Source organism: Rhododendron vialii, chromosome 9a (genome assembly GCF_030253575.1).
Source record: "Rhododendron vialii isolate Sample 1 chromosome 9a, ASM3025357v1".
Taxonomy (NCBI): Eukaryota; Viridiplantae; Streptophyta; class Magnoliopsida; order Ericales; family Ericaceae; genus Rhododendron; species Rhododendron vialii.
The window spans coordinates 13,385,097-13,408,381 of NC_080565.1; the positions used below are offsets into that span (position 1 = coordinate 13,385,097).

The window sequence follows — 23,285 nt, forward strand, 5'->3', positions numbered from 1 at the left end:
CTTTTATACGGGAAATTTTGAAGAAATATTCTAGAAAACCTTTAACAATGCATTTCAAAATATTATTGCCAAACATGTTTATTGTTTTTGTTTTTATGAAAACATAACCTTGTTTCTATTTCTAATTTTTAAAAAATTAAAAACTGAACAGATTACTAAACTCATCCTTATTAATGCATTTCCGTTATTTTGGACTGCATGTGAAGAGGGGGTCCAAAATAGGAGTTACACCTAAAAACTTTTCCTACTAATACCCCGCTCATGTGTAATTGGATACAATCTTAAAAAAACCCTAAAAAATGTGGGTTCCATTCCGTGGTGGGGCTAGTACGACCCCCTCCCTCTCCCCATCGTGGTTCCATTGAGGCACTGTTTTTTCCTCAGTATCCTCTTCGTTTACGGTCATTGCCGCTGCGCTTTTGCACGCACACAGAGAGAGAGAGAGAGAGAGAGAGAGAGAGATGTCTCGGCAAGCCAGGAGACTCGTCGCCAACTTGTCTACGCTTTCGCCCCCTTGTTCGTCTTCCCATGCTGCCGTAAACCAGTCCCGCCATTTTGCGGCGGCGGCGGCGCCTCCTCCGGCCGTGTTCGTCGACAAGAACACTAGGGTTTTATGCCAAGGTATCACCGGCAAGAACGGCACCTTTCACACCGAGCAAGCCATCGAATACGGCACTAAGATGGTAATCTTTCGATATTAGAAATTTTCAATTGGGTCACAGTTGTTTGACTATCCGTGAAAGGATCACAGTTATTTTTCTAATTTGATTTGATTTTCTACTTGCGGCTTGATGGATCTGCTGATCTGCAATTACGTTTGTACTAATTGGTATCCTTATGTGAAACTAGTGCGGCTTAACTTTGTATTTGGAACTTGATTTCAGATCCCCGAACGGAAGTTGAATTACTTAAATTTTGAAATTTGGGGATTTTAATGGAAAAACGATTAGGTTTTTTGGGTCTGGCATTATAATGCATGGTTTTGATGAAATCTGAAACTTGCCTTTTGAATCTTATCAAGCCCCAGTGTTCTAACACACACAAAGAATTGCTGGTGCACCTCTATCCCAACGTAATGCAGTCATGCATTACAAATAGTCAAATATACTACCACATTTGCACGTAGCCTCCATATCATAGGTGACTATAGTCTATACCCCACTGTTGCGAAGTTGCTGCACCTTACCCGTTGTGACTTTCAATTTTTTTGATTACACCCAATGTTCTAAAAGTCGCTAAGCGTTAGTCAAGCGAAAATGGGGCACATACTACATAGAGCCCAGACGTGGCGACCGACTATTAGAACACTTATTACACCAGCCTCAAGCATGAATGATTAGTCTTGCCACATTAAACATGTGCTTCTTAATCGCTTGACGGGGTCAAGTATCTGCATACGCTGTGCTGTCCACCACTTTGCTGACCTTCCCCCCCATGCACTGGCTGGCACCACCACATGTCTGGCAGCTCATCCACTTACATGACCTTCTCCCATGCGCTGATCAGCGTATAATGACTTAATAATATCACTGCTTCGTTACTCTGTGTAGCGCTATGAGCTATCGTGATGCTGTTGGTTGCCCGTCAATCGTCATCATTACCACACTGTTGGTGCCATTGCTTTCTTGGCAATTTAGGAGTACCATTTGTATGCTATTGGTACTTTCAGACACTTGATTTCTTCTATTCCTATTTCCTATGACCAGCTCTGCCTTATGACTTGTTCCGCAGAAATTATTTTTCACTGGATCATTTTACTACTGTCAGTTAAGCCAAAGGACTATTTTGCCTCCTATGGTTCCACCTCATTTTGCCATTGCTTTTATGATGAAATGATAGGGAACATGTATGCTATCGACTTCCTGCAATAGGTGAAAGTACAGTCCTTACTTCATTCCCTGCAACATAAATGATAATATGGATAAGGACCACATTATTGTTGAAGTTGGATGCATCCCCCATTCCACTTTCCTCCTCCAAATCTTTTCAGGTGGTCGAAAGATTGTGACTATCTTACTAATCAAAGATCACTTCTTCCTCTTGGACTTGTTCCATTTGTCTCCAAGACTATATTACTAATAAAAATCCGAGGGCTTCCCCTCGAATGCACAAGATACCACTGTTTCCTTGTTATTTGAGATAATTCTCCACTCATGCCCTTACCTGAAGAGACGAGTTCCGCTCTGCTTTTGGAGCAGCTGATTGAGAGTGCACTAAGAAGCACTTGTGACTTGCTGCAATGTGGTGGTTGGGCTTCTGTAGTCAATAATTAATTTGAAGGTGTGGAACTTTGAGTATGCTTGTAAAGGCAAAATGGAACAGTGAAACCAAACAAAGCCTGACAACTAGTAATTGCCTAAGCTAATAAAAAAAAAAAAAAAGAGCCTGTCTGACAATTAGTGATGACTGATGATGTAATTGGCTAATGTTTCTTGCCAATTATTGGCAAGAAGCATCGTTGAATTAGCCCAAAAGTAAATGGTTACCGTCCAAGGCATCCATGTTGCAAAATCAGCAACCACCATCAATACCTTGTGTGGTCATCACTTCCACCTTCAGAATTGCCTCCAAGGCTGGTACTCATGATTCAACAACTTATGTTTATTATGAAAGAACAATGATTTTGTGTAGGATACATGCCTAACACCGATGTTCTAAAAGTCGCTAGACGCTAGTCGGGCGGTCGGCCACCTTCGAGCTTCGAGGCCTAGTAATCGGCGATTAATCGACGCATAGCAATTAGTAATCGGCGATTAATCGGCGCATAACAATTAGTCGGATCTAGTTGGATAGGCCCCGCCAGCGATTAATCGCTGATTAATTCCGATTTTTAGAACACTGCCAACACACAGGATGTCTGGCTAAAACCCTTAAAGGGTGTTCAGGTCAGAAATAAGAAAGACCTCCACATATATCACAACTTTCACAAGTCCTAAATGCTTTTCACATTGACACTTTTCTGATAAATGTCATGCACATGTTGGGCACTGTATGCCATACTGATGCATTATTTGGTTAATCAGCCATTCTGGTAAATACTGTGTAAGCGAGTTTAGATTTGGGGTTTTCATAGTCCCTCACTTGCACCAGGGATGGATGTTGGAGTCCATGCAAATAATTATTTTTCCCTCCATTTTTTGAAAATGACAGTCATCTTAGGCTTAGATTTGAGGATTTCATAGTCACTCTCCTGCTTTAGGAATGCGTACTTGTAAATTGATATTTACCCTTCATATTCTGATGACTATAGCCATATTTGGGTTGGGCTGGAATACTATTGGGATTGAGTCACAGAGTTGTACACTCATTTGATTGGGCTCAACTCGACTTGTAGGTTTACTATCATTTGCAAGTACAGCTTTAGTAGTTTATCTGTACCTTTTGAGCAGAGTCAAGGTTTTTTTATAATTACTACTACGCGTTGTAGATAATTAATTTTGGAGTTTCTCTTTCTCACAACCATGTTTATTTTGGGTTGACAGTTTTCATTAACTATTCGGTTGGCTTCAAGTTGATCATATTTTGGGTCTATTCTCGAACAAGGGTTGTAATCATCTAGTTGCTATAGTCTCCACTCTCACCCCCATTGCTAGCACCATTTCCAACCAGCACTAATGTCTTCAAAATCACTTCCTCTCAGTGTTGCTGCATCAATTCCACTGATTATACATCCTCGTCTGTAAGGTTTTAGCACTTATTTTTGCAGTGGGATTTATAAGAGTTCTACAGAAATGTTAGCAATTTGGTTGTTTGTTCTGCAGATTTTGATCATCACAGTTTCTTTGTTTTTTCCAATCCAAGAAATAAAAGACATACCTTCTCTCTGAGTATGAAAAGTTCAGAGTTTCTAGCTGTATTTAAATTGATTGGTCAGTGTGTCACTGGTAAGCTGTATTCGGGTTAAATGTGAATGCCATCTCCTAAGGGGTCCTCATGCCATCTCTCCTGTTGAGGCATCTGACTCTAGTACTGACTGAATCACTTGAATCAGTTGAAGGAGGTTTGTACAGGAAGTCATGAACTATTTTTTTTTTTCTATAACTACGTGTAGACTGTAGAAGGTAGCAGAATTGCATACTCTGAAATAGCAAAATGCATCCTATAACAAAGAAATAAGGACTAATTTTCCATCTTGGTTCCCCTTTTGGTGGGCTTAACAGGTTGGTGGTGTTACCCCAAAGAAGGGTGGAACAGAACATTTGGGACTTCCTGTATTCAACTCTGTGGCTGAGGCAAAGGCTGAAACGAAGGCTAATGCATCTGTGATTTATGTCCCTCCACCTTTTGCTGCTGCAGCTATTATGGAGGCAATGGAGGCCGAATTAGATTTGGTTGTATGCATCACAGAAGGAATTCCTCAGCATGACATGGTAACCTATGTTTTCTTCTAGTTATATTCTACCCTGGGATAGCATGGTTGTAGGGAGCTGGTTCTAGTATGACATTTGATTAGCTCATGTGCTGGATGATGGTGGAAAAGTACTTGTTTTTAGGTCAAAATGAATACAAAAAAATTTAGTAGCACAAAGCGGGAGCGGGGTAGCGGAGGCACCTAGAAGCTCCTTAGGTTGGGAGCGCCTAAGGAGCCTATATAGATTGTCTATAAATACATATGTAAAATATCTTTAATTACTTAACCATTGAAGGAAAAGTGATACTTATGGAGAATTTTTGCTATCTTAAAGGGTAATTATTGGAAGTTAGATATTTTCAATTTGCGAAACTTCTTGGGTGGAAGGATTTTCATCTTCTTATTTCTACAATGGCTCCTCATAACTCTCTTAAAAAAGAAGAGAATAGCTTCGTTAACTTCTTAATAAACTCCCATCTTAGTTAGGAGCGCGAGCTCCCGTCAAGCTCCCATCTTGGGAGCGCCGATTCGAGCTCCCGTCTTGGGAGCACACCCATTTTAGAAGGATCTTGCTACTAAAAAACATCAAGTTCTAGGTCTTATTTGTTTGGACTTTTTTGTGGACCTGTGGTAAAGAGCAGTGCAAACAATGTGATTGATAAATTATCATTCTCTTTTGTGTGTGTGTGTGTTTTTTTTTTAATTTTCATTTTAGAAAGCATAACACGATAGTAGTATTGGCTTGTGGCTGCTATAAGTTATCTGTGATGTAAACGCTGTTGTTTCTGTTGTTATTTTTGTAATGTAGCCATGTAGGTGTAGTGTGTGTGTGTGTGTGTGTGTGTGTGTGTGTGTGTGTGTATGCTGGCAAACTTTTCAGTATATCCAAGAGTCCATATGTATTTAAGTTAGTCTTATAAGAGTCATTGTGGATTCCTTCGTCAGAAGAACTAAAAATGCTTGAGGCGTGGAAGCAGGGTGACCGAACTCATTTGAAGCAAATGGTGATGTTAGTTGAAATACGAAGAGGTTATTAGATGTTAGAAAGTCCTTAAAATTGCCCATAAACCAGTAATATTTTTTGAAAAGAGTCAAAAGTCCATGCCTTACAACTCCAACGTTGCAAGTAACTAGGGGAATGTTTATGTAATTTCCCAACTACTCTCTGAATATAAATCTGAGATATCAGTTTTTTGCTTGTATCATGCGTGCAACAATACAAATATTTATTGGGGGTTTTGATTTGCTAGTCAAGGTCACCTTTCCTTTCCGGAATGGTTGCACTTGGGTTTTCAAGTCTAGTGGGATCGGAAAGCCTTTAGATTACTTCTCTTCATCTCTTCCGAAGTTTGTATATTTCTATAAATCCAATGGTTGCTTTTTACTTTCTCTTGCATGTTAGCTTTTTTTAAGGGTACTTTCCAATTCATAGGAGTAAGAGGTTCCATCCCAGTTTGGTAACTTGGGTTCATGATTCTTTCTCATGTTTCACAAGTTTCTTTTGAGTTGAGTCTTGGTTGGAACTGTGGAATCGTTATCCACAGACGGCATTCTTGCAACTAAGGTTCCAGTACCTTAAAGAAACTTTTGGTCCTTCTCTTTTTGTTAAGCGGTAACTTTTTGTACTTGAATTAATTGAGTTGAAGACTTGAAGGTATCAAATCAAGGGGGAATGTCATGATGGGAGTTATGGGACTAAAGATGAAGGAAGAACGTGGTTAGGGGTTCGGGTGGTCACTTCTGTAGGGAACCATCGGAAGAAACCTTGTATAGGGACAACCATCAAAAGGAACCTGATATTGGGATGAGGTGAGTTGCATAGAGAATACTGATTTAGTAGGCTGGATGTTAAGAAGCACAAAGTTTTGTTGCTTATAGTAAAGAGCATGACAGCTTTCATGATTTATGATAATCAAGGGGCAGCAGATGATGTTAGTATCAATTTGAACACTTGGGGGTACTTAATTGCCATAATATGCATGGCATAATGAGATCCATTGCTCATTTTACTTGAAAACTTAGCAGGATAAGATAACTTAGGGCTTGTTTGATAACCTAAATTCAGCACTTAATACTGAATCAATTAAGTAATAAGTGATTCAGTAGGTTTGATAACCACATTTCATATTACTTAACAAATTAAGTACCACTTAAAATATAGGCTAAAAAGTTGAAAAAAATTAAGTAGCTTTGAGCTACTTAATTCTGGCTGAATTTTTGTGTGCTTATATTCAACCGTCATACCACCACCACAACCACTTCCACCAACACCTCCACCACTCCACCACCACCACCACTACCACCACATCCACCACTCCACCACCACCACCTCCACTACCACCACCACTCCCCCACCACATCACCACCACCACCACTCCCTCCACCACCACCACCACCACCACATCACCACCACCAACTCCACCACCACCACTACCACCACCACGACCACCACCACCACCACCACCACCACCACATCACCACCACCAGCTCTACCTCTCCACCACCACCACAACCACCACCACTACCATCACTACACCACCACCACCACCGCTCCTACCACCACCACCACCGCTCCACCACTCCACCACCATCACCACCACCGCCACTCCCCCACCACTACCATCACTACACCACCACCACCACTCCACCACCACCACTTCCTCCATTACCACCACCACCACCACTCCACCACAAACGTCATTACACCACCACACACCACCGCTCCTACCACACACCACCGCTCCTACCACCACCTCCACCACTCCACCACCATCACCACCACCACCACTACCATCACTACACCACCACCACCATTCCACCACCACCACTACCAGCACTCCTACTACCTCCACCACTCCCCCACCACCACTCCACCACCATTACCAAAAGTATATTGTGACCGTTAGAAAAATTAAGATAGAATTGGAACAAAATTAATTCATCATTTTTTTAATTCAGTACTTAATATATTTATCAAACAGCTTTTCAGCTTAAAAATTTCAGCATTCAGTTTCCAGTACTTAATTTTTCAGCTTTCAGTTTCAGTTTTCAGTTTTATCAAACAGCCCCTTAGTGATGGAAATCTTCTGAAGTGGCGTGTACCAAAGTATCTTGTTATATTTCTGTTATTTGAGATATATTTTCCTAGAGGCATACAGTCAAAAAGAAATTCCTTGATGAGCTGGGCAGCAATAGTCGTAAACAACATATTAGCCCAAATTCACTTAATTTGGGCTAATATATTGTTTATTTTGGTTAATAGGAGGTAATACGAATTTAGGGGTGTTACAAAGGTGAGAGTTATAGAAGATGGGGGAAAGAAACAGAATTTAATGAGGGGAAATATGTTATTTTACATTTTCTTAGTTACAAATGCAGGTGTGGTCAATTTCAAAATTAGGTCAAAATCAAGAAACTAGCTAATATGAGGCTTGTAAGGAGTTGGGTGTGTTACGATGGAGAGGGAAAATGTCATTCTACATTTGCAAATTTATAGAGTTAGCCTTTTGCTCTATCCAAAGCCACATGGCTGTATGGAATGAAATAATCAAACCCTAACTTTTCCATTCACAAACTCAACCTTGCCCAAAATTTGAACTACTTTGAGGTTGGGACCGAGAAATTCCTTATAGGTGTGTAAAGCCCCTTTCCTTTTACGATCTGCTTTTGTGATCTGCCTGTCTGGGCATAGGAATATGAATAAGTAAGATCCGATACAGCGCAGCCCAATAATCGGATTGTGTAGCTTTCATGGCTTTCCAATGGGCACGAGTAAGAACCTGCCCTCACTTCCATTGAGGGGCCTCCCTTTCTTGTATTTGTTTGAACTCCAGTGCTTTCATATTTCTATGCGCTAGTATCCTTTCGAGAATCATAAGTTGCTATTTCATATTGTCGGAGTGAAGCGATCTAGGCCCAAACCACAGGCTGATAAAGTGGAATTTCGCACTAAGAAAAGTGGCAGATGAGTCATATGTTCTGTTTGCTTGTTTTTCGTTCTGGCTATTATTTTGCTTTCAACTATATATTCATCGTGTTACATTTTATTATTTCTTATTTTAATTGTTGTAAATTAGCTTGATTACCAAATTGGGAATTATTGTATTCTATAGCAAAAGAGTGTTGACGTTCACAGTTACCTGGTTAAGTCTATGTTGTGCCATAAATTGAGGTGTTGCCTTAATCTATTGAGCACTGTCACTCTTAACTCATAAGGTGGAATGGGGGTATATTAGCAGCTTTCTCTCTCTTAACAGTAATCACAGCTTAGGCAGAACAGTAATATGGCGGGAGATGAATATGAGATGTTTTGAAGGGGTGGAAAATCCTTTGTTTAGAATCAAAAGTGTTTTGGTTAGTAGCTTGTATAGTTGGGACAAGGGGGAATGTAATCCTTCTCTTGAGCAATTCATAGATAGGAATTTCCGTTTGACCCAAAAAAAAAAAAATCATAGATAGATTGGTTTGATCTTTTCCATTCTCATGGTTGGATATAGGGCCCTTTTGTCGGTGGCCTTTTTTTTTTTTTTTTTTTTGTATATGGGCGGCATTCCCTTAATGGCTTTTTTTCTAATATAGCTATTTACTTATCAACTAGTTATATATTCTGGCAGATTTCGATGATATTTTGTAAGAGCCAATAACTCTTATTGTTGTTTGACCTTCAAGGGTTATGCTACATTGCCAATACCTCTTGCTCGTGTTATTGCATTCTACATTGGTGTTGATAGTTGCAAACTACAGGTTCGGGTGAAGGCTGCTCTTAACAAGCAATCAAAAACTAGGCTTATTGGTCCTAACTGCCCTGGTATTATAAAGCCCGGAGAATGCAAAATTGGAATTATGCCTGGATACATTCACAAACCAGGGCGTATCGGAATTGTCTCTCGATCTGGAACATTGACTTATGAAGCGGTGGGTTCTAATTTGCTGAGATGCTTCTTCTGTCTGCTTGTTGAACTGTGATTGTCTTCTAAGCACATCTTATTTGTGATGCCCTTGTTTTCACCTGAAAAATATATTGGTATCAGTTGGGTGGCCATGTGAATTCTTTTTGGCCATTTTGCCATGTCAAGAACACTATTTGTGTTATGTTTGATAACTTCCTATACGTTTCACCATAATGTCACCATGCCGGTTTAGGTGTTAATCGAGCCAAACAAGCCAAGCACAACATTATTCAAGCTTGGCTTGACTCCTTGTTTCATGTGTCAAACTTTGCTTGAGCTTGAGAAGTTTTTGAGACTAATTGTTCAAGCTTGGTTCGAGCTTGAAATTTTGTTTCTATGATAAAATTGGCTTGGCTTGTGAAATATGCAAGCCAATCTTGAGCGAGCTTAAGCTCATGAAGTTTCGAGCTTTCAAGCTTAAGCTCATTAATTTCTAAAATGAAATGGACTAATTTAAAACCATAAAGAAGAACCAGCATCATTGATCTAGGCCAAAAAAACTTATAACCATAAAATTCAGTTACTAGCTACTGTTCATCAAATTAATTAAATACCCACAAAGTCAAACTTTGTCTTAAAATCATCTTAAGAAAAATAATGAAAACAAACTCTTAATTGCCTCTTAACTACCTCTAAGAATATGACTAAGTTCTATGATTCATAATCAAAAAATAAATAATGAGAAGACTTCTTCAATGATTCCTATTTGGATGCAATAGTATTGTAAAACTGGTGAAATATGAAAGGCAAATTCATATCTCATATTTTGGGATGTTTATTGATCTCTCCCTATATTTGTAGTATTTACGGAATGACCCCTTTGTTCACGAGCCTATCGAGCTGAACACTTATGTGCTCATGCTTGGCTTGAATTCATAAACAAACGAAAAAACATGATTGAGCTTGGCTTATATTTTTAATAAACGTGTTTGAACAAGCCAAACGTCGAGCCGAGCTCGAGCTGATTGGTTCGTTTAGCAGCCCTCCTTCTCCTCGCCCTGGCATTTTTATTAATGCGAGTCCTATCACTCTTCCTCCTGTCCCTGTCAGTCTTCCACTTGCCACATCTCCTTCTAGTCTTAGTCATATGTATCAAAGTCGCTTTTGTCTAATCTCAACTTATCTCCTATTAGTGCTATACCAAGCATGTCTGAATGTTTTATTTTCTAATTCTATACCTCCCAGTCTTACCCAATATCCGTCTTAGTATCCTTATCTCAGCTACACATTTTATTTTATCAGTTGTTTCTACTTGTCCAACATTCTGTCTTTATAACATCGTCGGTCCTTTAGTGGTTCTTACCATTTTATTTCAATTGTGTCGGTATCCATAGGTAACATAGTATGCCAGAAGCCCCCTCCAATTGAGGCAACTCATTTTGTTTCCATAGATCACTTTGTCCCAAATCTCTCTATCCTTGTTAGTACCAAAAAGGAATTGTTATCCCCTTTTGGCTGATCTAACTGAAAGCAATAAATAGAAGGCTTTCTGAAATCAATGGCAGCCAAAGTTTGACTGCTGGTTGTGAGGGAATCTGTGAAGAAAAGTGGTGAATTAGATGGTATCTTGATTATGCTTATATGTCCGACATAACCTTTGACGTACCTCATGCAGGTTTTCCAAACAACTGCTGTTGGCCTGGGCCAGTCGACATGTGTTGGAATTGGTGGGGATCCTTTCAATGGAACAAATTTTGTTGATTGCTTAGAGAAGTTTCTTGTGGATCCTCAGACAGAAGGTACCCTATAAAATGGAAATAATCTTTTGTTGATGTTTGAGATCTTTCTTTGAAATGTGTCCTTAATGAATAAGCGAAAACCTGTGTTCTCTGACTAAAACAGGACGTTTACTACTGAGTATTGAACTTTAAGGATGTTAGACACGGTTATATGCTTATGCATTGCATATATTTTACTTGTGGCATGGGGTCAGGCGATTACAAAGAGTACACCTCCATTTGATTTAGCAGTTTATCTATCTTGGAAGCAATTACATAAGTGAGCAGTTTGTTTTAAAGGACTTTGTTACAAGAACAATCACCGGTATGTGGGAGTCTTCTTTTATGTCGGTAACTTGGTTGTAAAACCCTTGAAGGCAGATAAATAATGAATGTAAAGAAAAGAAGGAATGCAATGTCAGAGAAGAATATGATGAATTTGCTCCTATTAGGTCCATCCAATTTTGTGCGGATTCATGTAGCCGACCCCAAGTGATTGGGACGTAAGGCTCGGTTTGGTTTGGTTTGGCTTGGTTAGGAATTAGTGTTGTATTTTCTTGTTTTCCTTGAAACAAATACTGTCTTAAAAGGTAACCAACATATTTTGTGTGTCCCCAATGTCTTGTCCTACGTCAAATTGCCACGTCACTGTGTCAATGTCATGTCCATCTCGTTGCATTGCTTTGCTGTAGCCGTGCTACCTAGGTGATCACATGGTCTTGCCAATCAAAGTGCTTGCCTCCATATACAGAGGGATGTGAGTCTTCAGACTTTTAAGTCTTAACACTTGCCATAAGTTGTAAGAATCTATTACCTTTTCATCTGTGTGCAATGACTAAAGATTCAAAATTCAACACATTATAAACCTTCCAAAATCTGCATAATTCTTCATAAACCCAAGTAACTCAACACAAGTTCCAAATGTAACAATTAAGTAATCTTGTTTGCTATCAAACCATATGTATACTCTACACCGAACCATGGTAGCGTATTAAGTCCCCAGACTTATTATCTTCAATTTACATAAAATAATATTCTAAACAAAGTCTTCTTTTCTTGGATAAGCAGCAGACTCAACAAGGTATGATAACGAAAAGAAATTCACAAGCTTCAAAGGACAATTAGTTAACAACCCAAGTTATATTAGTTACCAAACTACATCAAAGGGGCCAGATAACTGGAGCCACCACACATTGTACTCTCTCATTAGTATGTCGAAAGATTCCTCTCACAAGTGAAACTACAAGGCTAAGGCTAAATTCTGATATGGAACATTGTAAAGACAAGAGAGAAGATGTGTTTTTCTTTTTTGGGTCTATTGAAAGTGGGGTTTGTGAGCGCATAAGTTCCTCAACAATACAACTAACGAAAGGAGAGGGGAAGAATGTACACAACAATCTCGAAAGCCTTGAACGGCTTTGAGAGAGTGTTTTCCAACAGAGAAGCAAAAAAGAGCCAAAGCTGAAAATGATCTACAGTATCAACAATCAGTCACTAATTCAGGCGAGTAAATAATTCAGCTCTTCTGCTGATTTGCCCAAGCAATTCGTATTGATTGGGGCTTTAATCGTCTCGAATAGAAATATTCAGAATGTAATATTGACCTTTTAAAAGGATAGGGTGAGATGTAAATTCCTTCCATCGTCTTTATAATTGGGCGATAGATGGGTTTGAAATACACGGTGAGGCGATCTGATCAAAGTGGCATTACGCTACCCAGTTTATTTTGAGTGAAGAGTTACTAAGCATGAAAAATCATTTCGAACACTACATTTGTTCTTAATATCTAGTTAATCATGCCAATTGCATTTCAGGTATCATTCTTATTGGTGAGATAGGTGGTACAGCTGAAGAGGATGCCGCTGCACTTATAATGGTGAGTAATGGTTATATTTATTTGATTTGCATAAATGGCAGAATGGATTCTAGATGGAAATCTAGTGCCATATAGTCATCTGTGGTCTGTCGCGGATCAAACTTACAAGCTCGTTCAAGTGTTATGAACGATAAAAACATCCGAGAAGGTGCCATTCATATGATTTTGTTTCTTTCTGCCTGTGTGGAAGAGTCTATGTAGCGTAGGTTCTCTTGATATTGCTCAAGATTGCAAACATCCAATTTACTTGAACTCTGATATGTGACGCTCTCTGAGGCTCTCGGTTTATATAATTTATGATATGACCATACGACTCTCTGTACAACTTGAAACAGGAAAGCGGTACTCAAAAGCCTGTAGTAGCTTTTATTGCTGGACTCACTGCTCCACCTGGCCGGCGAATGGGTCACGCTGGAGGTACACTATTCAATTATTCTTTAAATCTATAGTCTCACACTGGTTATATTTTCATTGACAAGCCCGGGGGGGGGGGGGGGGGGGGGGTTGAAGAGTGAAAAAGGTTTGCATACATGCATGTGGGCAAGTTCTATGTCATGTTTAGTACCATCTATAATGTAGACAGAGAGTCATTCACTGTGATGTAAATGTCAGCAAGGTTGTTGAATTGTGAGTTGAATCGAGAATCGAAATGGTCCTTTTTCGAATTGTGAATCGCTCTGATTCGGTTATGATTTCTATAATGCATGAAACCATATTGCTATTGATTAGGGTAACACAAGTTTATACTAAAATGAATAAAAAGCGTCTTCTAAATGATGATGATTTGATAATAAGGCGGAGTAATAGGTGATCTGCTTCTATTGCAACTTCCCAGATGAATAGTTTCAAATCGTAAGTGAATCGGTGAATCTTTCAATTCTCTTAAAACTTCCCGAATTCTTTTTGACTATTGTTTTGCTTTTTTATTGTTCGACAATGGTTCATACTATTTTTTAAGGTCTCTAGTATTGGTATATATCATCTTTTGTCTATGTTTCTCCTTGTAGTATTACAGGTAATAAGAAAGGAAGTTTTATTATGAGAGTGGATCGAAAATGATAACAATAAATGGAATACAACCACCCTATAGACCTTCCAAGGGTTTGTTGTATTTTTTACTCTTTTTCACAAAAAGGACCATAAGTAGGATTACCGAATTGTATCGAATCTTATGATACGAATCGTGAATCGTACAATTCATACAACTATGAATGGTGGTCGTAGATATCTTGTCTTCCTAACCTTCATTGCTTACATTCTTCTGAATTATTCTTCCTTGTTGGCCCTTCGTTGTTGCATAAGTTGGTTTGCAACGTCAACTACTTCAAGTGACATTTTTTAAGTACTTGCATTCGGGGATTCTTCTGAATTGGTTAGAAAGACATTTTTTAAGTTAATTGAAATGTCATAGGTTAGAAAGACAATTTCTGAATAAGCTCATGACTAATGCAGCTCCAGCCCAATGTGGCCCAAACTTGGGCCTGTGTTACATGCTTCATGGTCCATTAATTATTAGACCTTGTTGAGCTCACACTTGTTTTCAATCATATACCCTTGCTTGGATTGGACCTCTAACTGCCGATGTAAGTGGTGCAATCGGAAGACTTGGTTGGCTCCTTACGTAAGTTTGCATGTTGTTTATCGGTGGTTATAGAGATGGCTATGTATTGCCCGAAACGTATGTTGGTATGCCTTCTAGAGTTGGTGAGGCATTTTAGGTAGGTCATCTCACCTTTATGCTAGGGTATTTTTTTCCCAGGAGGGACAAAGAAGAGATTTGAGAAATTAGACAGTGTTACGAATGGCCTGTTGTAGCCAAGAGGCTTTGGCCCAGTGGCAACAGGGGTGCACTAAGGTATCAAGAGAAAGGAGGTCAGGAGTTCAACTCCTCCAAGGAGCAAATCTAAATATTCTACAATACTAATATCTGCCAATCAAAAAAAAAAATGAATGGCCTGCTGTAATGTGACTGATCTGTTTCGGAAAGGTATTTGTTATGATTATACTCGATCAAGTTTCATATTGTTGATGTTCTCGTATAAGTTAGCATTACATCTTCACAAGGGACACGAAGAAGAGTTTGTAGACGTGTTTTCATAATTAGTTGTGGAATATTGGTTGACTCATTAACAATGCTTCGTTGCTATTGCTGTTTCGTATGCAGCTATAGTATCAGGAGGAAAGGGAACGGCACAAGACAAAATCAAGACTCTGAGGGAAGCTGGGGTGACAGTCGTTGAGTCTCCTGCAAAGATTGGATCTGCCATGCTTGATGTCTTCAAACAGAGGGGTTTAGCGTGAGTCGATTTCACAAACGAATGGTTTTCTTGCATCTTTTTGTTTATGCAGCCTGGGTCTGATGCCCATTTTTAGCATATGATAAGAGAAACATTGAGGCCGACAGCACTGGTTGTGATCTCCACTATATCCTTGGAAAGTTTTAGCATACACCTGTTTTGGATTCTAAATTCATGTCCCTAAAAAAGAATGGATTGGCTCCTTTGATGTGGCGCTTTTACGCTACAGGTGAAGTGATACTTATGTTACAAGGGAGTTTTGCCCTCAGTTTTTCGTTCTTATATTGTAATTTCATTCTTATGGTTATGCGCACCACTACCACTGGAGAATGGTGGAGTTCTGAATACTCAACAGCTGGGGAGGGTGAAAGGATGACTGTTTTCTCCTTGCATTAATTGACGTGGCGTTGGGTTTGTGGATGACAATAAATTTTTGGTTTATGGAAGAACCTTGAATAAGATAAGTTTCTCCCATGCCGAAATGAAATTTTGAACAGTTGCATCAAACACTCATAATTATCCTGCTATGCACACTGGCCGATGGTGCATTGACCATCACATGGGCTCATTACAGGTCCTGTGCGGATGATTTGAGCCATTTAACAATTTTAAAATCGAGTGGGTTCACAAAAAATTATCTTAATTTGATATGTGTATGTGCTCGATGTAATCTTTTAATTCTTTTATCAGATTACGATCCTTAAATAATTTTAAAAAAAATTGAGTGGGCCTATGAAAAATTATCTAAATCTCGTAATCTAAATGAAAAATTGAATTGAGTATCTAAACATATCAAATTGAGACCCAACTCTTTTTTCAAAAAAAATTATGTTCGTGCAGAACTTGTAGTGGGTTGATGCACAATTGGTTTTAAATGGTCGGTGGTGTGCATGGCTTTCCCGATTATTTTATCGAGTTTTTGGCCGAAATATCCATAAATTTTATTCAAATTGGAGGAATATCCATCTTTTGAAACGTTTTGTAAAAATAGGCCATCACGTCTTTTGAAAATGTGTTATAGCGGTTAGGTGCCATGTGGCCATAGTAAGTGGCAGTTGGTTGCCACGTAGATTTATCCTAATAGCGCCTTTTGAAAATGAGTTACGTTAACAATCCTAATTTTTTTTACACAAAGCGTGAGAATTTGTAATATCATATGTCCAAAGATGTTAAATGACTGGACACAAAGATATTAAAAATTCTCACAATTCGTGTTAAAAAAATTAGAATTACTATTAACATGGAAAAGATTAGATAGTAATAGATTTGATATAAAAGAGTAGATTTGATATAAAAGAGTTCACGAGTACATTGATAAACATAAAAGACATCTTGAGTACAAACTTTTCATATAAAAACATCATTTTACATGACATGTAATTTGAATTACGTGATTAAGATGACGATGGTTTTCATTTTCCGCATCTTCTCTTATTGTGACCTTATTGACCACACTTTGAGCACGTCTGTGGCGGTTGGTACTCAATCAAATCATCCATCTCATTTCGGATTCAATTCACTTTCGGGAGGCCTCGGCCTCGGAGACGTTCTTGGTCTGGAAGAATTCTTGGCCCATCGTACGACGGCCAGTAGGCTTGGTCAGGCAGTGGCTTGAATGGGAGAGATTCATACATGGCAATTGTTGTGTCGACCGTCCAATATTTGCCGAAGTAATCAAGAGGGTCAGTATGCATTTTGTTGCAAACCGCAATAACGTGCGAATAGGGTATTTTCCACAATTGAATCTTGTTGCAAGTGCACGTCTTGTTAGTCAAGTCAACTATGTGTTTGTTATTTTTTTTGGATGGGCTTGTTCGATTGATTGGCGTATATACCTCGAACAAGCCCGCGGCCCGGTCGAACACAATGACATTGTGTCCCACTGCGTTTTCCCTCCAATGATAGTACTTTTTCTTTGCATATAAGCTGAAATGATTCCCTTGGGCTTTTGTATGCATTGACTTCACCAGCCTATCGTCAAGTACTCTACACACTTTTAGAAGGTAAACATAACAGTTGCCATGATCGGGAGGTGTCTGGCTTCTTTTACGACCCCATTGAAGCTCTCAGAGCAATTGGTAGTTTCGTTGCCATATCGCCACCTCCATCGTATGCAAACATCCATTGTTTTTTGTTGAGCAAGTTAAGTTCTTGATAGATAAGTTCGTTGGTGAACCTTTTCAATCGGGTTAGTTTGGCCTTGAACTTTTTCTTTTAACATTCCATTGCGCAGACTTTGACTTTTTTTCCCACTAATTTTTCAAATCGACGATGACAGTTTGATCCCAAGTAACGGAGACAGTAACGATGGTAAGCATGTGGGGGCCTCCAATCATATGCTAAATCATCCTCTAGCCTTGACATGAGGCCGGAGTGCCTGTCTGAAATGAGACACAAGCCTTGTCGTTTGGTTACGAAGTGTCTAATGCAAGTGAGGAACCATCCCCAGTTGTCCCTATCCTCCTTCTCGACTATGGCAAATGCAATCAGCATTATTTGGTTCTCAGCGTCTTGAGTGACTACAACAAGCAATGTCCCTTTGTACCTTCCTGTGAGGAAGGTTCCATTAACAGAAATTACTGGCCGAGAATGCTTGAACCCTTTGATTGCCGGTGCGAATGCCCAGAATAGTCTGTCAAATGTGGCACATCCTGGTAACCCTGAATCCTTGTATAACAACAGTGTGCACGTACCCGGATTGGCTCGTTCGAGGACTTGTAGGAATACTGGGAGTGTTGCGTGAGATTGGTCTCAATCCCCATGCAGACGCGATATAACCAATTGCTTAGCTATCCACGTCTTTGAATACGATGGAATGTATCCCTCTGTTAACTTTTTAATGAACAACTGCAGCGTTTTGATCTTCGTATTGAATTTTGATCCGATAATTTCGGTCATCTCATTTGCCATGTAGCGAGCATTAAGCATTGTGTGATCTTGGGTAACATTCACAACCAAGCATAAGTGGGCCCCTGTATATTTCATGGCTTTCCACATGTCTGAATTAGCCTTGATAGATGCTCGAAGTCACCACTCGTAGGACGTCTTGTTATTGTAAGACAATAGATTGGGTGAAGATTTATCTGTCTTGACGACGTAGTTCCTTGTCAAGCAAAATTTTTTCATAGCAGATTGCAACTCATCCTTTGAAGAGAACAACTGCGGGAAAAAAACTTATCAGAATGAATGTGCACAGCTTTTACAATTTGATTATGACTCAAACAGAACGAGTTGTGAAAAAATCACCTGTCCCTCAAAAGATTCTAATCTCCCGTCCCATCCCAGATGACTTCGGGTCGGCATTGGTGGACTGGAGTCGATAATGTTTGACCATGTGTCTTGCGTGTACATGGGGCATGGCGGCTTGTGTGTCGAAACAACGTTTCCTTGTCCATCGATGTAGTTGTCCTCGAAGCCGTAGGCCTCCAAGGCTGCATCGACATCCTCCAACAAACTCTCTGATGCCTCGTCCGTTTCCTCATCCGAACCCTCACGCTCTTCTTGTATCGGTTCGTCATGTAGTTGTGAAGTGCTTCCAAGAAAAGTTGTATCGTGGAATGGAAATTCTGTAGAACTTTGGCCCTGGAAGGATGTTGTGTCGTAATTTTAACGATATTGAGAACATTGGCCCGGAAAATCTCCTGCACAGTAATTTAAACCATTAGCACCCATTTCATACAGTATATATAGATGGGTGTATTAATGAAAAATTTAAACCTTACCAAATGTTGTTTCGTTATCGTAATGTTGTGGTTGAGAACTTTCTCCGAGGAAATGTTCTTGTACGATACTGGGGTATACTAGAACGTTCATAGATTCAATGAACAAAATGAGAATGTAACCGGGAATTTCGTAGTGAACATCAAATATTAAATCTACGCCGGTATGGTATAGGATATCTAATGGAACGTGTTGATATGTGGGGTTTAGAAACCTAATACTCAGAAAGCGATATGTTATTTTCATAAAAGTGTGGCAATCTTGTAGCATTTGATATCATCTCATGCAACTTTGAAAGTGTAATACCGCGCTTCATTGATAAATGAAGGGCCGTACCGCCACTGTACCATGGACCGTTGTTTGTATGTTAGACAATTTGTCCACCAACATATACTATTACAGGGATAGCCATACAGATAATCGTTGCGTGGGTTAATCAACCTGGGTATGTTTATATGGACCACATAGCGCATTTTGTAAAGGTGTTATATGTGGAATACGTCCAATGCCCAATCACTTCGATGGCCTGCAAAATCGATGGCCAACCTTTGCAGGAGAATATTTGTTACTGTGACTATAACGCATTTACAAAAGGCGCTATATGTGTGCTATGAATAGCAACGCCAGGCAGAAGTTTCGCCCAAACCATTGTCTCCAGACTTTGGAAAAATAGTTTCAACATAATATCTTGTCTCATATAGTATTAGTTGTGTAAGATGGTTTGTTCCCAATAGTCTGTAGGGAGGTATTCCCGAACAGATAAAATAATAACCAAGAACGTGATACGAGAGATCACGGGTTAAACATGATAAAACAAACCACCATGAGCGGTGGTCGGCGATACGGACAAATGGCATGAGAGGTCATTGGCGTAAATTGACTATTCGGCAGAAAGAAGACATACCGTTATATTGGTCCAAATAGTTAAACAAGGACCAAGTTACACATGAAGTAGCTGGTCCAGGTAGTCTGTTCGGCTACGAGATAGCCGAACAAGGAAAGAGCTCCAATCAAAGAGTGAGAGCAGAGGGAATACTCTAGAAGAATCCAGAGTAGTCATGTGCCATAAAGGAATGAGATCCCGAAGAAATAGGATCTAGAAAAGATACCCAATGAGAATGGGATGTTCGGCCAGTAATGGAAAAGAATCCTAAAAGGGCTCTTTTCTAATAAATTGATAAGGGAAACGAGAATCCTTGATTGGGTTTCCTATACGAGATGGGAAACCTAGTGCAACACGGATACTTGGGCAACAAGCATCCATGAATCTATAAATATGAGGTAAACCTAGAGAAAAAGGTATGCAATTTTTAGCATTCATATGACTCTCCTACTGATAATTAAGGTTTATTGATTAGTACGCGACACTAACTTTAGCATCGGAGGGCCTTTGCCACGAGAGGCAAAGGTGCACTCACCCCTTGTCTGTTTTGCAGATTAGGGATTCGACGACGAATTAGGGTTCCGGTGAAAAGGCACGAATTAGCCATTGCAATCCAAGGTGATCCGAAGCATCAATTGTTTTCATCCCCCTACACAGTCCACTCACCCGTGAGCAAGTGGAGCAAGTGGGTCTCCGGCCGTCAACGCTCTAGTAAAGTTGTCATCAGGCCAAGGTCAAGTGAGATAAATGATAGATCTAGGACACCACCAAAACTAGCCTGCCTAATCAATTGTAAAACTGGTGGCGCCGGGAGGTCCAACTTCTTCAGTCTAGCCTCACTTCATCGTACTTTAAGAGTTTTAGAATCAACTGGAGGCTCTCCCTGAAAAAATATGTCAAGTTACTTTCACATTTTGTAATCTGTATCATATAAAGAGTGTTGACGAATACTTAAAATTTGTACTTATATTATTTGCCCATATAGAATGAAAGTGACGACTTTGCTGAAAAGTTAACAAACTCCCGTCAATGGGCCCCTCCTGAAGAACCATATTTTACCTTGGGTACCTAAAACAAATAGAGTTAAATTATCAACTCGTCAATCTCAAAAGAGTAGGAACTTATCATCCAAAAGATTACAATTTTGTAAAAAATAAAAAAAAATACAGAATAAATAGTTGGTGAATGGATTCAAACAAAAAACTTGTAAATCATTTACTTACCAATGGTAGAATGCCACATATGCATATGATAGTTCAATGTCTCAGTTAGATGATATCGGAATTCACTTTTTGTTTTGGAAAAATGCTAGGGTATAATGGAAAGCCGTTTTTTCAAAAATAATTCTACAAAAGGCTGACCTGTGGTAGGAAGTGATTTTTTGTACTCAATGATGACTTGGTAAGAAATGGTTAAATGCAGAAACAAGATGAAATAATCAACTTAATGGGATAAATTCACAAGGGCAGCTAGAATCATTTTACTGTTGGGATTATTTCATGGTATTCCCTATGGTATTCCCTCAATGATGTTAATAATCCCTCAAAAAGGCAAGCTCAAATGGTATTCCCTACGTTTGAAATAATCCCTACATTGAAGCTTATCTGGTGTTGGGATTCTCTACGTTTGAAATGGTATTCCATTTGGTGTGAAAATTCTTGCTGCAAAACGCTAGAAATGGTGTTCGGAAAAATTATTCAAGGGTGATGTGCGTAAGAGCTTTGCAAACTATCATACTATAGCTTAATGGTTTATAAGGTTTCATATAGTATTTCACATGTCTATTCAGGATTGCCCACTCAAAACGGTACCAATGATGATTCGATCAACGAAAAGTGTGGTCACGGGTATATACGTGAAGCATATATACCATAACTGTCCACTTGCGGGGATCTCAATTAAAGCCATACCAAATCGGGAAGCATATCTTATCTATGAGACTATGATACAACATAAACCAAAACTGTGTAATGATAGCTTTCACCGTTGTTTTGTCTGGAGGTTCTCTGATCAAATCACTCATGTCCAAAAACCTAATAGTATTTTCCTTTCATGAATAGAGTTAGATTATGTCTTTCAATTAGTCTTTCTGCTATTTTGAAATAAGAAACGTGAGAATTGTATTCTGAAATTAGTGATTACGTTAGTTCGGATAGTTGGGAAACCATGGAGTTGCTAGCTTTGGTTTTCATCTGCCTACATTGTGTCTAGGCAATTTTTTTTTCCCTTTAAGGGTGAGTTTTGTTTGTGGTTTTAAAATGTTGTCAGTCCAAGAGAGCAATCCTTGCAATGGAGTTTTTGGAAAAAGTCAAGCTTTGATTTAGCTTGACTACTCACGACTCCTCCACAATCTCTAAATTATGCCCACGGGCTGGATTGTAAAAGCCAAAAGGTCAGAAACCTGATCTATTATTTGATTAATATAAATTTTATTGGCCTTGTACTGCTTAATTTTGGAATTGCCATGTAAATTATTTGATTAATATAAAAAAGGTAAGTTATCTCCTGTATGACTTCGGGATGCATAGATTTGGGAGATGAAATAGAATGGGATTCAAAGCTGTATTTAAGAAATGGATAGGTTCCTTTGCTTGAATGCCGATATTTGAGCGGAACCCTAGTATAACGCATACATATATTTATACACACACATAAATATACACATACATGAGACAAGGAAGATGGAGAGAGAGACTTATTGTGAGTGACAACAGAGGGTGGAGAGCACGACGGAGATGAGAGAGCACAACAGAGGGTGGTTGGAGGAGATCGCGCAGGTTTGGAGGTCGCGATCGACGTGGAGAAAGAAAGGGAAAGAGCAGATAGGAGGAGAAAAAGGGGAGGGTTCGGTTATGTCTGGATTTGAAACCTATAGCACCTTTTGGAAAGGTGCTATAATAATTGCGTATAGTACCTTTTGCAAAGGCACTATAATAATTTGACTTGGACTTGTTTGCCACGTAAGAGTTGGCCTAATCGTTATAACACGTTTTGAAAAGGCGCGATGACCTATTTTTACAAAACGTTTCAAAAGATGGGTATTCCTCTAATTTGATTAAAATTTATGGGCATTTCGGCCAAAAACTCTTATTTTATCCATCAGTACCCTCTTGCCGGTAATCGTAGTAGTTTTCGGTATTTTTGTCGGAATTACTCTTTACACTGGCCATTCCTTCTGACCTAGTTTCGGTTGCAGTGTCAGTCGACAACAATAGCCAAACCATCCCTTATTAATGGTATATACACAACGAACGGAGTCTGAAGTAGGCAACACAATAATGGGTAGTACAAAAAAGCGCAAAAAAAATTGCACTCGTTTTCCAAGTGCTTGGAAAAACCTAGAATACTATTGTTGTAAAATACACAATCAGAGCATGGATATTTGGTTATATCATATCCAAATTGATCACAGAATTGTCCTAATTCTTGCTTTCCAGTCAGATGTTGTTTTTTCAATTGATTGTGTAATTTTATGTCATTACACAAGGTTA

The 23,285-nt window shown here is 39.2% G+C and overlaps 1 protein-coding gene across 1 annotated transcript; it reads left to right on the forward strand.

The window, feature by feature from the left end:
• Positions 1 to 280: 280 nt before the first annotated feature.
• LOC131300590 (succinate--CoA ligase [ADP-forming] subunit alpha-2, mitochondrial) lies at positions 281 to 15,459 on the forward strand. The gene is made up of 7 exons (XM_058326510.1): positions 281 to 683; positions 4,161 to 4,370; positions 9,095 to 9,265; positions 10,916 to 11,039; positions 12,833 to 12,894; positions 13,230 to 13,311; positions 15,059 to 15,459. The coding sequence occupies exons 1-7, from the start codon at positions 462 to 464 to the stop codon at positions 15,193 to 15,195; spliced, it is 1,008 nt and encodes a 335-aa protein (XP_058182493.1). The 5' UTR covers positions 281 to 461; the 3' UTR covers positions 15,196 to 15,459.
• Positions 15,460 to 23,285: the final 7,826 nt, after the last annotated feature.

Coding starts and splice junctions, on each gene's coding strand:
- LOC131300590 (XM_058326510.1), top strand. CDS start 462: ATGTCTCGGCAAGCCAGGAGACTCGTCGCCAACTTGTCTACGCTTTCG. Junction 684..4,160: donor TCGAATACGGCACTAAGATG/GTAATCTTTCGA, acceptor TGGGCTTAACAG/GTTGGTGGTGTTACCCCAAA. Junction 9,266..10,915: donor GAACATTGACTTATGAAGCG/GTGGGTTCTAAT, acceptor TACCTCATGCAG/GTTTTCCAAACAACTGCTGT.